Below are 18,408 nucleotides of genomic sequence, written 5' to 3' on the forward strand. Positions count from 1 at the left end.
ACTGATTCTTGAGGCAGGCAAGGTGCTTGCCTAGGACATGCCGGAGAGACAGAGTGAGAGCATGAGAGAGAAGTGAGGTAAGATCAGAGGTAAGAGGAGAGAAGAATCAGCCCTCTGGGTTCCAGCAGTGTACAGCATGCTTGATGACCTGGTGGTGGGCTACATTGGCATAGCAGGGTAGAATGCCATTTTAAATTATGGGGGGTAGCTGCCCTCAGTTTGTAGGGAGGTAATTTTAGTTCGATTATTGAAGTTGGATATTGTGGGCAAACTACCTGAGAAGGGAATGAAAGACTGGAACAAAGATTTCTTGCTTAATTTAAATGACTAATTCAGAAATATTCATTATGTAATCATATGAACTGGTGAAGGGTTTGTATGTTGTGTTTGTATGTCAGTGTTAGATTTGTGGCTTGTTGAAAGTAAGTGGATGAATCATTACTTCATCTTAATTCAGAAGGGCTTAAACAAGGTAAGGATTCAGAAGACAAGCTGTATTTAATTAGGAGGGTGATACAGAGAATGAGAAATTAGGAACAGTCAAACATGGCTGCTGGTTGAAGGTGAGCTATAAAATGACAAAATAGGGAATAAACTCAAAATTGGTTATTCTATAGGCTTCATTAGTGTGCAGGCCAAAGGTTTAGAGCAAGTAATTGGAAGAAGGGTAAGTCCTGCTTGCACACTACTGTGTGGAATCATGAGTTCAGTAGTGTGCTTCTTGAGAATTTGTCAATAATAAAATTGGAATACATTTTAAAAGTAACTTAAAATGCAAGAATATTGTGAAATAAAAGCACTCTAAATCCTTTTGGCAAGAGTTAACCTGTGGACAGGAATGTCCCATTAATACTGTCTGAGATTACAGACTGTTTCACTTGAACAGCAGTGCTACTGGCTAAGTGTTTTGAGACTGTGTTGACTAGTATACCTAATTATTTTTTTTTCTTTTTGCTTTAGCTAGCTGGAGTGGCCTTCCTTGCAGCTGGTCTGTGGGCATGGAGTGAAAAGGTAAGAGTAGAAATGACTGGTCTTACTTTGACTGCCCCCTTCTGCCCCCCGCTCCAGTAAAACTGCTTCCTCAGAAAGCAGCAAAGGTTAAATGCAGCATCTGAGCTCAAGACCATGTTGAAGTGATCTAACCTGAGTTTATTTGGGTCTTCATTCTTGTCCTTGATAAGGTGTTAACCTATGGCCCTTGATGTTTAGGCCTTTGTTGTAAACCTGTAAGAGTAGAATGGTAGGTAGATTTTAATCTTCATGAGCAGTTTTTATGAACTGGGTCTTTTTTGAAAGCATGTTTTCAAAAATACACATCTCTACTCACCGCTTTATTAAAAATAAGAAGCATTTGGGAGGAATGTAAATATATAGCTCTTCTATATTAAAAATCCCTAACATGCGTCTTTGGAACCATTTTTCTGAAATATTTCAGTCTTTAGGCCATCTGCTGAGAGGCCTGGAGCACAAGCCCTATGAGGAGCAGCTGTGGAAGCTGGAGTTGTTTAGCCTGGAGGGTGAGGAGGCTCAGGGGAGACCTTATTGCTGTCTACAACTACCTGAGAGAGGTTGTAGGCAGGTGGGGGTTGGTCTCTTCTCCCAGGCAACCAGCAACAGAACAAGAGGACACAGTCTCAAGTTGTGTAGGGGGAACTTTAGGCTTTATCTTACAAATAAGTTCTTCACAGAAAGTGATTGCCCATTGGAGTGGGCCACCCAGGGAGGTGGTGGGGTCAATGTCCCTGGAGGTGTTTAAGAAAAGACTGGATGAGGCACTTAGTGCCATGGTCTAGTTGATTAGATAGGGTTGGGTGATCAGTTGGATTTGATAATCATGGAGGTCTCTTCCAACCTGTTTGATTCTGTGATTCTGTTGTCTTCCGCTTTAGCTTCTGTGGAATTGCTTAGGTTAATTCTGTCTCTATGTAGAGGAACAAATTTGGGGAATGTGATATAGCTGACTAACCTTATTTTCCACAAAGGTTTATTTTGACTGAAAACTTTCTCAGAGGAAGTCTGTGTGAGAATATACCTACAGAGTTCTTTTGCTACAGAAGAGATGGCATAGGTATAGAAATGAATGATCACCTTCTTGTTATGAATGTAAAAGTGTGGCTTTAATATGACTGCAAGCAGTAGGAAAAAGTGATATTAGCAGATTTACTGATCCTCATCTTAATAAGGGAGGGCAGGTGCTCTCACTATTCAATTGTGCTGCTGAGTAAGAACACTTTGGAACTGCTTCCTTAATCAGAGTTTTTATATACATAGCACCTCCCATATCTAGAGAGCTTCTGGGATTTTCACCTCCAAAAAGTGGAAGAAGAGTTTTATTATGATCTTAATGCTTAATCTCCTTCTCCCTGCTACTTCTGTCTGTGCACATTCTCACAACTAGGTTACCGATACCATTGATACGTTATAAGCAGCCTAACTCCATACAAAAATGCAGTTCTCTCCTATCCTGCTGTTAGGAAAGGATTTTCTTTCCAGCTCTTTACGGAGGGTGTTAAACTGTCTTGAATTTGCCTTCTCCATGCTCAGACATGATCTGCTGTTCTGTAAAAAAGCATACAGTATCTGTGGTGTTGGCAATGACTACCTCACAAATAACTCCATTTACCAAATGGTCTTGATGTTACACAATACACCAAAGTTACTAAAAGGCAAACCAGGCTTTATTTCTTAAAGTTTGTCTGAGCTATTTCTGCTCTTTTTCCTGTCTTGCACAGAAGTGCTTCAAAGCTTTTCCTGTGGCTTTGAACTTCTGAATGGCTTGTGAAATCTTGTACGTTATTTTTCATGGCTGTTCTGTGCTCCACGTACAGTCTTTCATACTAGTACTATTTTTCAGCCACAGAGCCTGTATGGATCTGTCTGTTTACAGATAAACATCTTAGTGAACAATAGATGGGAAGTATGAGAAAAACTCTCTAGAAGCAGTGCTTCAGTTGTAAACCCAGAGATAAACTACAGGTGGTGGAAGAGGTTTGAACATCCTGTCTCTTAGTGCCACATGAAGTACACGCAGTCCTTTTAACTTACATATATATTTTTTTTTTCTTTTTCCAGTAGGACTGTATTTCAGATTGATTCCTAAGCAGTTTTTTTTTTTTTTTTTTCCCTTCTGGATGTAATTCCTGTGCTTTTAGCTGATAATGAGCATGCTGCTTTGTGAGAAATGTTGGAAACACTATATGTAAAAATGTTAGTCATCCTGGTTTGCATTGCCTGCTTAAGCCAAATCCAGTCTTTTTTATCTGGTGTATCTAATTGGCCTATCCTAATGGTCTCATAACCGGTTTTTGTAGTTGTGAACAATCATGTAGAAGTTAAATTGCATAAAATTTTAAGTCACTAAGGAATATTGCAGAAATCACCAAGACAAAGTGAATTATGAACTGTTAATAGAATCAGGGTGAATAACAGTCAGCCCTCTGGTTGGGAAAGCAGTGCTTATTGGTAAATAATTTTAAAAATCGCACAAAGGAAGATGTGGTAAGCTAGAGACGAGTCAGCTTAACTTCATTCCAGCCAATAATAAATGGAAAGGGAGCCATCTGTTTACTTCAATGCAAAACTCTTATGTAGAGGGACTCCACGAGCATGAAGAAATGGGTTAAAAGGAACCATATGAAAGTTATTTAAAAATAACAATACAAGGCAATTGCAAAATCCTGTGACTGAGATGGAGTAACCCTATGCATTAGTATGGGCTGGGGGTTGACTGTCCAGAAAGCAGCTTTGTGAGGAAAGAAACCTTGACCTCCTGTCCCTGGAGATGTTTAAGATCAAACTCAACGTGGCCCTGGGCAGCCTGATCTGGTTGGAGGTGTCCCTGTTCACTGTAGAGGGGTTGGACAAGGTGACCCTTGAGGGTCCCTTCCAACCCAATGCCATCTGTGAATCAGTACGTTGAACATCAGGTGTAACCTCATGTCAAGCTCAACAGCATACTGGACTACATTAGCACAAATGTGGTCAGTGGTTGAGGGAGGAGCTTCTTCCAACAATGTACATCCCACTTAAGGCCACATCTGGAGTACCATATCCAATTTTGGACTTGCCTATGTCAGGCAGATCTTTGAGTCTTAAATTATTCTATGATTTAGCGTGTTTAGTCTGCTGATCTTTATATGCATTTGTACATGGAGATATGTAAACTTTCTAAAAGTTACTTGTTAGTAATCAGTGGCAATGTTACTGTAATAATCAATGTCCAGTTTTATGGAACTTCATTGTAAGAAATCAACTGTGTCCTTGTCAGAGTGTTTTTGTAGTATCTATACTCCTGTATCTCAGAACAGTAACTGATTTGGCATTTGCTAATGGGATGTATTGGATATTTATTTTTCTGTGTACTTATTTTAAAGCAAATCCATGTTTGTCCTCTATTGCCAACAGTTGAGATGGTGGCATAATGCTTACATGAATTAAAGTTGAAAACAAGCATGTGCAGTCAAACTTTTAATTCACTGTTCTGAGTGACTAAAAGGAAGACTTAAGGGCTGAATTTTATTTTTTGATTTTTTCACACTGATTTCAAGTATCAGACTTAATTTCTGTATACCTGTAAGAAATTTAGGTGCTGTTGTAAAGGGCAGTTTCTACTTCAAAGAGCTTTTATTGTCCTGCAGATGGCACAGGCAGAAGCATCCTTGGAGAGATGAGTGAGGTGGAATGAGATAGTCCCATAAAATAACTCTTATTTGCTTCTTCCCATCAGGACTTTTTGCTTAACATCTTTTGTTAGGCAGACCTCCTCTCCTTCACCTTCATTTTTTTTTTAAAGAGAACTTTGTAACCATCAATTGTGATCATGAAGAAACAGTTGTGAAACAACATTATCTGAGGGTGAATAATAAAGCCCAGTTCTTGCCAACTTTTCTTCATAACATGTTTTGATGAGAGGAAGTTTTCTTCTCGAAGGTGTTGCTTCAGCAAGATTTTTCTGGAGAAAAAGAAAAAAAAAAGTAAGCTTTTGTGGGGGGAGGATGTGACTGGAAGTAGTTGTGAAACTTTCAACATCCTTGTCAGTGTTTGGTCTTATAGTATTAGTTCTACAAAGACAGTGAATTAGCCTAGCTAATCGTGGTGTGTTTTCCTTGACTGTAGGATCTGAGCCAAGGGTTGATTAGGTGGGACTCTCATCACTAAACCAGTAGGCCAAATTCGATAGTTAGCTGCAAGGTGTTACAGTTTGTAAGAATGGAAATGCATCACTGATGATGCTAGAAAAGTCTTTGTTTCCCAAGATTTCGTGAACACTGGGAAATCTATAAACAGTGATCACTTTTTAATAAGCTGTTTCAGCTGGTAGTCACTAGCTGTCACATGACAATTCTTCAGTCTATGCTTCAGTTACTTTTTTTTTTTTTTTTAGCACTTCATCCCTTCACCCAGTTTTGGCAAAAACAATTATTATCTTGGTGTTGCCAAATTAACTACCCTAACAAGGTCTGTTATGAAACATAATGAAAGAAGCTGAACTCCTATAAGTGATTTTTTTTTTCATTAGCTGATGTTTGTCTGTGTGCACATTTTCTTCCAACACTGTATTTTGAAGATGCTATTTTAAAGTAAGTATTTAAATGCAAAATGATACAAATATTTCCAAGATCCTCTCTTAGGATATATATTCTTTGCACTTTACTCTAGCACAAATACCTGAGTAGCAAGATACACAAAAATTTGCCTTCCTTTAGCAGAATTAGACTACTTACATGAACGACTTTATGGGGGTCTTTAATATCTTATTATTACAGTAAACATATCTAGCTTCAAAATATAAAGAATATAGTAAACATTATTACAGGATATTGTACTGTATTAGTTATTGTTATTTCTGTATTTTAAAGGGAAAGTATTTCCTTGTTAAAATGCTCTCTTGCTGATGAGCGTATGATGAACACTCAGACTCTTTTAAGGCCACCTGGACATTCCTACAAATTATTCTCCACAGCTTTGTTTCATCTGTTTGTCCTTTCCATCCTCTATATGTTGCATATTGTTCTTGCACACTACACGAGAAGCTCTTGTTATATGTATTTGATGGTATTTTAATGGTAGATGGTGTATAAACTTAGTTTCTTTAAAACCGAAACTAAAAAAAAGGGCTTCTATTTACTAAATTTAGAAATTCTGTCCTAAGGTCAAGGCAACCAGGCTTAATAGGCAAGATTTTTGTCAAGGTAAGTGGTATGTCTGGATAGTTAACAAAAAAGAAAATGCTGATAAATTAGGTGATTTGCAAGTTTCTTACAGGGGATAGATAGCTTCTTTTGATGTAAGAATTTTATTTGGGGTGAAAGGGGAATATTTAGACTGTACTTCTGTATTCTTGCAAGATTTTGAGAAACGTTCCTAAGACTATTCAGCATTGAAGGGATATAACTGAGATGGTGAGAGGAAAAAAATCTTCCTTTGAAAACAAAACCAAAATTTTTATTCCCCTCCCTTAAAATGACATCCATAACCTGCTCTATAGTTAGGATGTCTCTCCCTTTCTGCCACCTAAATACTAGAACTGGGAAATTTTCATTTATTTAGTTTTCTAAAAAAAAAAACTGTGAAAGGGAGTGCCATTTAAATTGATACATTTCAAGATAATATAAAGCATTAATTCTTTTGTCTTTATCACTGAATATTCCTTTAGTTCCATATCGAGGTTTTGGCACCATCTTGTGGAAGCCTGTTAGGCAAATACACCTAGGAGAATGTCATCTGAGAAGTTGACTGCAGTGGATTTACTTACTAAAAGCATTACTAGCATTAATACTTCCTCTGCAAGGGTGAATTGTCATTAACCATTTTCTAACAAGACAGCATGGGCTGCTGTTGGCAAGCTCAAGGGTTTGCAACCAATTCATTTGGAATCATGTTGAAATTAGGAAATGTCCAGAAGGAAAGTTAAATGAAAAACATGCCTATAGTGGTCATGTTATTCTCTTATCCTGTTTTTCCTTGCAGGGTGTACTGTCTGATCTGACAAAAGTGACTGGTCTTCATGGTCTGGACCCAGTGGTGCTTGTCCTGGTGGTGGGAATAGTGATGTTTACTTTAGGATTTGCTGGTTGTGTTGGAGCACTGAGAGAGAATATCTGCCTTCTGAAGTTTGTAAGTAGCATCATCATAGGAATGACTTTTTATGCCATGGGAATGATGGGTAAAGAACTAATAGCAAACCCAGAGAATTCATTTGTAGCATTTGCTTTGTTAGTATATATGGTGAACTTCATCCCCTGATGGGCCTCTTAAGGAAAGATATTAAAAGCAGTGTAGGTTCAAACATTATGTGTATTTTCCCATTTCTGGGAAACATTTCTTGCCTTTTTCATTCTTTCTGCTGTACAGCAATGTTGCTTATAGTGTATATACCAGAATCTAACAGTGCGTATGTAATATCACAAAATATGATGGTCTGGAACACATTTAATCAGTTAGAAATTACTGAGGGGAGATAGGCAGTGGCTTAGGGAGAACAGAATCCCTTAAAAACTTCTAAAGGTTTAATGGGCAAAACTTGGGAATTTCAGTGACTGAAATTTTTATACTGAGGTTTCTTTGTTTTAGATCTGGAAATCTGGACCAAAAAAAAATAACCCAAATCAAACAAACAAACAAAAACCTAAAACCAACCAACCAAAGAAAAAAAAACCCAAACTGGAAACAACACAGGAAGTAACACCAAGATTACTTTAGCCCTGTGTTTTGTAAATTCTCATTTATTAAAATTTTTGCTGCTGTGTGTAATAGCTGTGTTACAGTTCTCATTTTGCTGTTGAGGTCAGGTGACCACAACAAAAAGGTAACTCTGCCTCTTGGGAGTGTCTGTGCATTGTATTCTCATTTAACAGGCTGTGTTCTCATGGTATATGTACCAAGGAAGAATTCCAAGATAATTCTCTGTGCCTTTCTGGTGGAGTCAGCATAAGATATGCAGTATGAATGGGTACTTTCTAATTTGGGATGACTTTTTTTTTTCTTTTTCTTTTTTTACAGTTCTGTGGAGCTATTGTGTTTATATTCCTGCTGGAGCTGGCAGTGGCAGTTCTGGCTTTCCTGTTCCAGGACTGGGTGAGGGATAGGGTCAAGGAATTCTTTGAGAATAACATTAAGTCCTACCGAGATGATATTGACCTCCAGAACCTCATTGATTCGCTACAGAAAATTGTAAGTTTATATCCTGTCACTTTTTTTCATGCATTCTAGGGGAAGATGCAAATCTGGAAGTTTTTTTGTTTTTTGTTTTTTTTTAACTTATCCTATTCTGTGGCTCATAGTGGCATGCTACAGATGTGCTGGCTTGCTCTTTCTGCATTGAATACATGAGGGAAGCAAGATATTCTGAGGTACAGTACTGTTCTAACTGCAAATGTAGAAGGTCTGCCAAGTATCCATCTGTCTTGGCTTTCTTGACTTGCTTTCCTGTTCTGATCAGTGTTGCACCAGTTCAAGTGAGAAATAAGGAGCAAAAAAAAAAAAATTCTTTATCTTGAAGTTGTGCAGTGGAACTGGTAGTCTGCAGTCTTGTATGCGGATGTATCACAGTATCTTTTATCTTCCAAGATGAACCTCATCTTTAAGCAAATGAGCATTTTTGTTAACTTGGAAAAACTGGTCTCTAGCCAGGCATTTGTCACAGAAGGCTGAAACAGCTCCTGTGGTCCTGTTTGGTCATGTGAAGACAGTGATGTCCACCAGCAAATGACAAGGCCTAGTAAGGACCTGGAGGCTTTCCTTCAATTAAATGCTTTTGTCGTCGTGCCTAGGCTGTACCCAGTGAGGATAGCTCTTCTGGTTTTATTTATTTGTGTGTGGCTAAAAGGAGAGGGACAGAGTATATATGTGAGTACTTCCTTGAAGAGGTAAAATGTTTGTGTGTTATGTAATATTTTCCTCTTTATGAAAGAAGGTTATTTTTCCTGTCTTCCATCTTCTAGAGGATCTTGTTTAGAAATCTCCTCGCAGCTCAGTTTGATGGAAAATCACTTTTTGCAGTGGATACCAGCCTGATTAGCTGTACACTACCAGCAACTTACCGGTCATGTTCATTCACTGTTATGTGCATTCATTATGGAAACATTCTCTGACTAAGCTGCCTGGGTGGATTTCAGTGGAGGTTTGCTTTAGGTTTTGGTGCTAAGGGAATGTTGTAAGGTAAGGATCCTCCTGACCACGATCAAAACCAGTAATTATTTCAATATTGTCAGCTCAGTTTTTTTATTCTTTCTGTTTATCTGGTTTCACTGCAGTCAGCCACTCTTAACATGTTAAGCTGATTTACAGGGTTTTTTTTCCAGCTAAATACTTTTGTAGGAAAACGAAAGACTTAGTAAGCTAAAAGGAGTTCACAAGCCATATTAACAAAATCAGAAACTTGAAAAAGGAAAGACCAGAAAAGTCTTTGAATTGCTCTGTTGATCCATTACTCAATGTCCTGAGAATGGAGGGGAAGTATGAAGTGTGTATTAGCAAGTGTACTTCTGCAAGGATTGAGCAACAAGGTGCAGCAGTGTGTTCAAATGCTTCACGGAAGTCAGTCTTCTAAGGAGCCATGCACCTTAGGCTGACTTGCTCTGTTCTCAGTGTATGCCTTGGGACCCTGAGAGTTTTTTTGCAGGCATCTCCTTACTCTGGATGATTTTATTACTTTCAGGTCTGTAAATGACCTCATAGCCTGTACATTACTGATGTACATTAACATGTTTAGTGTAGTTCAGTTGGTTTTGTTATTGGTTGTCTGGTTTTGTGGCTTTTTGATTTGTTCTTTGGGGTTTTTTTGGGGTTTTTTTTTTGTGTGGTTGTTTTTTTAGCTTTGTGATTTGGTGCGTTTGGTTTTTTTTTTGCTGTGGTGTTTTTTTGTTTTTGACAAATATGTATATGTTTGCGGGAAGGAAGGGCTAGAAGGAGCAGATGAATGTCATTTTCTTTTTTCACAGTAAAGGTATAGGTGACTTGACATAATTCTTTTCTATGTGGTTGTTTATTCTGACTATTCTGTGCAGGTCTGCTTAGTATTTCTTTTGCAAACTATATGTATATGTAAGCATCTGTCTGTCACAACTTGATAACTTACAAATCTATTTACTGACTTAAAGTTTTGTGAAGGCAGGCACTGACTAAAAGAGAGATGCTAGAGGTATTCCAAGAGGATGGAACTTCACTAGGTACAACATTTCAAGTACTAAAATTATAGATAAAGATTTGTGCCCTTAAATATTTAGGCCAGTAAGTTGTGTCGGTGTGAGCTGAAATTCCCCCCCCCACCGACAATAACCAGGCTAGCTCAGTCTGGAAGCAAATGAAAAGCTGTATTTACAAGCAGAGTCTAAAATCTACAATGAAATGCAATGAATATGTACAAATATACAAAATTCACAACATTCACAAATATATACAATCAACAGAAAAAGCACAATTGATCTCCCTTTGCTTCCCCCCAAGGGGACCCTCCCAAAGGGGCCTCCCTCTCCCAGGAGCTTCCCCCCCAGACCCCCCTGGACAGAGAAGCAGAGTTAGTTAAGCAGAAAGTTGTTAACTTAGCTGCCAAGGTCAGTGTGTTATCTTCAGCCAGAAGAGAAGAAGAAACAGCAGCCAGACAGCCCAGCAACTGCCCCCACTGCCGAACGCAGAATGTGCAGAGTGCCTACTTTGTTTTGGGTAATAGTTCTTAAACATTTCTATCTATCCAATGGAAGTGTTTAGAACAATCAGTATTTTGCTTTCTTACACCCAATAGTGACTTATTTACATTCTTTCACTTTCTCTGTTCTGAACTTTGCAAGGAAAAATTAAAAAGACAGTTTCAAACCATCACATAAGTGCAAAGTGTAACTTAAGAAACTAGCTTTCATTAGATGCAGGAACAATCCTTGAAATGCTGAGATTTTCCCAACCTGCAATTATGGTAGTTATGTTACACTGTTTAGGTCAAGAAACTTCTGTGAAATACTTCTAGATCTGACTGACCTTTGAGCTAGTAAGACTTCACCAGTCAATTCATTTAGATATGGAAATGTTATCCTTTAAAAGAAAGGATGTGTGTCCACAAATGTTTGGATCTACTTTTCAGAGTAAACAGGCAGAAGAAAACTTGTTGATTCCTGAATATTTAAGGATGGAGTCACAAATACAAAGAAGCTTTTTCCATAGGTTTTCTGGATTAGGTTGACTAGGAAATAATGTGGTACAAAGCATTTACATAAACTGTTTTGTTGCACCATTTACAGATACATACTGATTGCATCTAGAAATGATGTCTAAAACCATAATTTTTATGGGATTGCTTGTCTTGATGACACCCGTTTCCAGAATATTGTGCCCAATGCTGCAATATTGATTATTCATTTTGTACTCTGAATCAGTTTCAGCACGGCCAAGGAGAAAGTGAAGATGATGAATGGATTCCAGAGAGTTCATTCAGTGGATAAATTGTCTCTAAAATATCTCCATTTACTAAGTGTTTATCTGTTGCAGAACCATTGCTGTGGTGCCCAAGGTCCAGAAGACTGGGACTTCAACATATACTTTAATTGCAGCAGTGAAAGCAAAAGTCGTGAGAAGTGTGGCGTTCCTTTTTCCTGTTGTATACCTGATCCTGCTGTAAGTTGTTTTCCTGGCTTTGTGTTGTTCTGATGTTGTTGGGGAATTATGAAAAGAAGCACTTCCTGAATAAAGTGTGAGGACTAGGTCCCTAAAAGGTCTTCTAAATGATCAAAAATTACTTTTGACCAGGCAAATCCTTTTCATGTTTCTATTCCATCTTTTCTAGAGTCTAAGTGTGGCAACCTATTATGCACCTGAAAATATGCTGCCACCAGGCTGTTTTTATATGGCTTGAGTCTGCAGTGGCTGGTGGCTAAAATGTTTTTTTTTTTTTTTTCCCCACTGAATTGTTTCCCTGAATTTATGGCCTCTACTATCTAGTTTGTGAGGACCTGAGAGCACTGAGCAGTGTGTTTGTCCAAGTTAAGACTGGTTTTGGTGAGCTTTAGGTACTTACTGCTAAGATCTAATTACTAAATGTTAGGAATCTGACTCTTCTGGTGGAAGCCCAAATATGGAGACAAGACTTAGAATGTAATGCTTTATAATACTAGTGGGAATATTTACAAGGTTACAGCTCAAAATCAATCCAGCAATCCTTATGCAGACCAGATAGCCACTGCTAAGGCATATTAAGGCTTTTCATTGTCTTGGAAATCAGCCAAGAAAGTCTTTGTGAGGGAAATATTCCATGTTCAGAATATTACTTTTTTCCTACTTTAATTTGGAGCAGTAATATTCCACTGCATCTTTATTGTTGCTATATTTAATGAAGCATAAGTAAATTAAAAAAAAAATTGTATTTCATCTACTCCTAAGAGTTCATAGGGCACAAGCCCTGTGAGGAGAGGCTGAGGGAGCTGGGGCTGTTTAGCTTGGAGAAGAGGGGGAGGCTCAGGGGTGACCTTATTGCTCTCTAGAACTACCTGAAAGGAGGTTGTAGACAGGTGGGGGTTGGTCCCTTCTCCCAGGCAACCAGCACCAGGACAAGAGCACACAGTCTCAAGCTGCACTAGGGGAAGTTTAAGCTCGAGGTGAGGAGCAAGTTCTTCGCAGAGTGATTTGCCATGGGAATGTCCTGCCCAGGGAGGTGGTGGAGTCACCATCCCTGGAGATGTTCAAAAAAGGATTGGATGTGGCACTTGAAGCCATGGTTTAGTTAGTCATGAGGTGCTGGGTGATAGGTTGGACTGGGTGATCTCTAAGGTCTTTTCCAACCTTGTTGATTCTATGATTCTGATATAATGTGCAATGTAATTGTGTAAATTGTAGTATAACTCCATAATACACATATATGTTTTTGTAAGTCTCATACAGAGGTAAATACTGTCATTGGGTTGTATGTGGTTGTGATCTGGAAGGTCGTGATCTTCCTACTTGGGATTTGAAACTGGAGTGTTTTGTTTTCAAGACTGTGTATCTTGGAGCTGGGTTGTATATGAGAGTTTGAAATATCAACTGAGGGGGCTCGAGTAGTTCACAGATGTCAGTTGGTCTGATTGGGATAGCAAGTTGTATGTCACTTCAGATGATGGAGTTGTAAGGCATATTTTTCCATTGCAGTCAATAAATAAAAGTAATAAATAAGTCAACATGGTATATCAGTGTTTAGGTGTTATGTGAAACAGCTAGTGTGAAACTGATCTTGGAAACGTGGTTGTTTTACCTGTATGCTGGGAGTATAGTTGCTATGCTTTGTTAAAAAGGCCTTGCTAGTTGAAAGCCAAGCAATAGAAGAAGCTGGGATTTCTAGTTGGAAGATGTTTTCCTGCTAGTGTATACTGCTGCTTGGTCATTACTTTGTGTATGTGTGTGTGTTCTGTTAGTGCTTTGCTTAATTGTCAGTCCTGATTTGTTTGTGTATCTAAAAGACCGAAATTTCCATTGAACAGATGTGAGTAGAATTCAATTGATTGGTGTTAAATCTTTTTTTGCTTTGCAGCAAAAGGTTGTGAATACACAGTGTGGCTATGACATCAGAAAGAAGGTAAGGTGCTGTGATCTTCTTGTTTATCTTGTTCTGTGCTTGCATAGGCAAAAAGTGGTGGAATTGCTGATGGGTGTCAGCTTAATTATAGGAACTAACATTGTGCTACATCATACTGCAAGTAGAATGTGGTAAAGATTTTCCGTTGTTTAAGCTTGTACTGCAGTAGGATGGAAAAAACAGAGAAAGGGAAAGGTGTGTTTAAAGAAGGGGTAGGACATGCATTTCAAATGTACCTTTCAATGTTCAGGTTTAATAGCCTAAATTGTATTATCTGCTGATTCTAAAGTATTGTAGTAACAGGACTGGCAGAGGAGGATGCATTAGTGTCTGACCTGTCCTGATTTAATCTGGGCATACAGGTATTTCTGTGGTCTGATTGAAAACATTACTGCATAATTGACATTAATTTAGCTATATCAGGTGATTGATCTTATAATAAACTTAAACAAAAAAATAATATTATTTTTCCTTTTTACATTCAGAGCAAGAGTGAATGGGATGATCAGATTTTTGTCAAAGGATGTATTGTTGCTCTTGAAGCTTGGTTACCCAAAAATATCTACATTGTTGCAGGTGTCTTCATAGCTATCTCATTGCTACAGGTTAGTTGTTTTTGTTCTATTACTTTGAAAAACATTTCTGGTTTTCAGATACAGAACTGTTGGAAGAGTAGTTATAGAGAGAGGTGGATTATATTTAATTTTAGGGCTGGGGACTTGGAGTGAAAATATCAGATATAAACTAATTTGATTAGGCTGAAATTATGTTCCTCAGAGAAGTGAAGGTCATTATAAAAATCCAAAACAATTAAACATTCAGTATAGAATTACAATGATGAATTACTGTTGCAATATGCTAATATAAAGTAATATGATACAATAATATTACTTACAGCTCAATGTGCCATGAAGAAGATGATTTTCTGGTCATCTACTCCAGTAGATCTGACTTACAGCCAGAAGGCTGTACATCACATATATGTGAAATGACTAAAATTCTGTCTTTCGAGCTGAAGTTGCCAGTCAGCAGGCCTTGAGTGAAGTGTAGCATACTGCAGAAAAAAGGTTGAGAAGAGAAGAGCGGGGAAATCGATGAACAGGTTGCAAATGTGGTATTATCACAACCAGATGGAATTGCTATGGCTTCCAGTACCTTGTTGGTGCTTGGTACATCAAAGAATAAAAATTCTCAGTGAAACATGTTGAATTACTTTTTTCAAGGTGGATCCTGCTTTCATTGTGGCATGTGTTTAAGCTTACCTAAATTTCTTAGCTATGATACTTCTTCACTTTGGTGAGAAATAATAAATTGTAAATCTACTACAAAATGTATTTTCTGTTTAACTGAAAGTAGCTGAGCATGAAGTGCTGGCTATGACAGTACTGCCCTCTGCTTGGCTTTTTGATACTTTAGAACTACAAAGTTGTAGTGCTTTCATGGCTTCAAGTGGGAGTATCCTGAGAATATCATCAGTTAGCAAGATGGTAAACATATGAAGTCTGATCTTTTGGCAGTTTGTTGACTCAACAATTTGATGTTACTGTTCAGTCACTTGTATTTTCAAACTGGGTCTTTCTTCTGTGTTAAAGTATTTCATGGTGAGGCTGAGAGTTAGGCATAATCGGACTACTTCTAAAACAATTCTTCCATATTTTCCAAAAACTTCACCCCAGTCCTTTGTTGTTTTCCTAAGATGTTTCAGGAAATGTGTTGTTATCAATTTATCTTCCATTTGTAAAGGGGGATTTCCCCAAGAACTTGAGTGAACATTAACATTTCAAATTTAAATGTCTCAGAATAACCTGGAACTTCTCTCACTACTGTTTGTGATAAGGATTTAATTTTAGTACAGGTAGTTTTGCACATTCTGATCAGAAAATCGACTGCGTTATCCAGAGTTGTGGAATGAATGAAAATGTCTGATTTGAAACTTTAGCAATAGGTGTATTATAAGACTCGAACTTGGCTAAGTGGATTTCTTCCAGCTCTGTGCCATGTAGGAACTTATTATTTTGAATGCTCCTGAAATGTTACGTGAAAGTTTTATATTTCCTGTAAGATTTTGCTGCCTTTACTACTTTTTAGTAATAGGCATGCTTTGCCAGATGATCCTGGCTATGAAGTTATATCTGAACCTGCAGTCACTTTGTGAATGTGTGTCTTTATCCACAAAAGTAGTTGTGCTGACATCATTACAATGTGGTAAGAGCATACAAAAAATAGATTCCCTTTCTGCAATGATGACTAATGGTAATAGGTTTTAACTTTTAAAAATCTTCTGCAGACTGGTAAATTACAAGTGTTTCATCTCACAAATGGCTTGCTTTTTTCTCTTTTCAGATTTTTGGGATTTTCTTAGCCAGGACATTGATTTCTGATATTGAAGCTGTAAAGGCAGGTAATGCCTTCTGAACATAAAAGCAGACACATGCTGCAAGAAAGTATTGTACAGTTACTGATGGGACACCAAGATGGAAGAAACGTACAGACAGTCAAATACTCTGTTAGTGAAAGCCTGACCTGGATTTTACCTTCCTCATGCTTTTTGTTTAAAGCTGGTACAAAAGGAATAGCCACATGTGTGCACTCAGCCCCTAACCCACCCTCCACCACACGTCTACCTGTTGTCTTTTGAGACATCTCAGTGCACCAGTGCTGGTCTCTGAGGAAGAAATGGAACTTCAGAAGACATTGATAGAACAGATTTCAAAGAATGTAGCAAGGAGACATGAAACTGCTGTAAACCCTTTCCTTGAAGGATTACCATGAAGACTGTTCTATTTTTCACTCCCAACTGTCATGATTTTCAAAATGTAATCTTTACAGAAGGCATGTTGATTTTTTTTTTTTTTTTTTCCCCAGGATCTTCAAATTTGTTTTCATCTATGCTGTAGACTCAGTCATTTTTTTTTTTTTTAGCAAGATACCCAGCAACCATATCCATCATGGTATTGGAAGTTGTAAAAAAAAGAAGCCACAAATTGTCTATTTCTTCAGTTGATTTTCAGTTGTGCAGAAATTAAACGTATCTGTGTTTGACTGGGAGTAATGTGGATGTCTGAGGAGCAGGAACTTGTGCTCAGCATCAGAGCTTGAGTAGCCCAAGCTGTTTTGAAAGTGCAAGCCTTTTCTCAAGAGGGGAATAATCTGACTATCTGTAGCATTATATGTTAGAAATATCCAATTTCAGGCAAGAGGGTGTGAATCCCTGATGCTGTTTCCAGTCCAAAAAAAATCAGATATTCTTTATTTATAGAAAAAAAACCTTTAAAATGTTGAGCTTTTTATTGATCAGTAATATCTTTTAAAAGTGATGTCTGCAGGAATTTCAAAATGCAGCTTGTTTCAGTAGCTGGCAAGCATGCTCTGGTAGCCAGTGATGGTTTTTGCTTTTTTCCTAGTTGGTCATAACTGCTGTATTCACCATCTTCATAAACTGCTAATATCAGGACTGATGCTAAACATTTAAAATCAGCATTGATTTTTTACAGAAATCCTTTTTTTATGAGGAAATACACATTTAGTGAAAGAGTTGTTGAATTTTTAAATCTTCTGTAAAGCTATTAAATCATCAGATCTGTGTATATTCTGATGCATGGTTCAGATGCCAACACAAAAATACATTGAACCAGAATTTCTTTATAATTAACTGACCTACTGCTGCTGACTTGCATTTCTTTTTTTATCAGAAGAAAATTAAAATCTCATCTTCCTGTCCTCCCTTCTTGGAAGGTGCAGTAGACAGATCTGTACTTCAGTAAGAGTTACGGTGTTATCTTAAAGACTTTAGCATAGTAATTTTAGCTTTAAGATAGAAATGTGTGACTGAAAAGTTCATGGAAGTAGCTATAGCTGTCAGTTTTACTGTGGGCCATATAACTAACATTGTTTACTGCTTCCAGTGACACCAGTTTTTTTCAGGGAGAGCAGATTTATTTACAGTGCCTAACACCGTGTAAATTCTAGAAAACTATATATTTTTATAATGATATTTTACTACATGTAGTCTGCCTGAAGAATTTAATACTTCTATTTCCAAAGTATATGGCTTTCTTGGAGAGCCAAATTTTAAAATCTCTCTAATGTCCTTTTTTTTTTTTTTTTGGTTATGCATGTGTTAACCAACATTTCACTGACAAAAGCTGATCAACAATAAGAATTTTTGTGTGTATTGATTTAGCCAGACATCCTTCAAGCTTTTTATCTGTGAAACATTTCAGACAATGCAGTATTTCTCATGTGTACTTCAGTTCAGCTTTCATAGTTCTTTTTCTGGCCAATGGCTGAAACACAACAGGAAAAGGAAGCTTGTCTGAGTATGGCTGATTTCCTCACACTAGCAGAGAACAGTCTACTATTACTCATCTGAAAACCTGAAAGTAAAATCAGCGTGGCGCTTTTTTTTTTTTTTTTGGCCTTTTGAGCTTTGATGTATAAGGAAACAATAGCAGTAGGTGACTGAGGGAAGGGCAAGAGGCATTTCTTCTGTAGAGCCTTGATTTTTGAGGTCTGTATTCTGTTGAATCTAGTCCATTTGGAGCAACAAAAAACTTGCTACTGTTACTGCTTCTTTGCAAAGGGCAAAGCAGTGTCCAGCTAGCTTTGCTTTAAACTCTGGTGCTTGAAACTTTGTAACACTTCATCAAACAGCTCACTCTTGGGGTTATGTTTAACAGTCTGACATACGGAAAACTGGAAAAGGATGCTTTTCACTTGTAACTTTTTATTCATAAAACATAGCATTGAAAATTTGGTCTGGGGAGTGTGTTTCCGCTTTTTGACACACCTCCTAATGCTGGGAAGTAATTTCAGCAGTTGGCGGAAATCATAAGTGTCAAAGATTCCTATGGAGTTCATGCACTGACATCAGC

The 18,408-nt window shown here is 37.7% G+C and overlaps 1 protein-coding gene across 1 annotated transcript in view; it reads left to right on the top strand.

Moving 5' to 3' along the window:
• Window positions 1-15,949, top strand: part of TSPAN14 (tetraspanin 14) — a 32,421-nt gene extending 16,472 nt beyond the window's left edge. Inside the window, exons 3-9 of the mRNA XM_054382281.1 lie at window positions 961-1,011; window positions 6,970-7,116; window positions 8,002-8,172; window positions 11,479-11,604; window positions 13,490-13,534; window positions 14,020-14,139; window positions 15,878-15,949. Coding sequence (XP_054238256.1) covers window positions 961-1,011; window positions 6,970-7,116; window positions 8,002-8,172; window positions 11,479-11,604; window positions 13,490-13,534; window positions 14,020-14,139; window positions 15,878-15,949 — 732 coding nt within the window. The remainder of the gene's footprint in view (window positions 1-960; window positions 1,012-6,969; window positions 7,117-8,001; window positions 8,173-11,478; window positions 11,605-13,489; window positions 13,535-14,019; window positions 14,140-15,877) is intronic.
• Window positions 15,950-18,408: the final 2,459 nt, after the last annotated feature.

Source organism: Indicator indicator, chromosome 7 (genome assembly GCF_027791375.1).
Source record: "Indicator indicator isolate 239-I01 chromosome 7, UM_Iind_1.1, whole genome shotgun sequence".
Classification (NCBI taxonomy): domain Eukaryota; kingdom Metazoa; phylum Chordata; class Aves; order Piciformes; family Indicatoridae; genus Indicator; species Indicator indicator.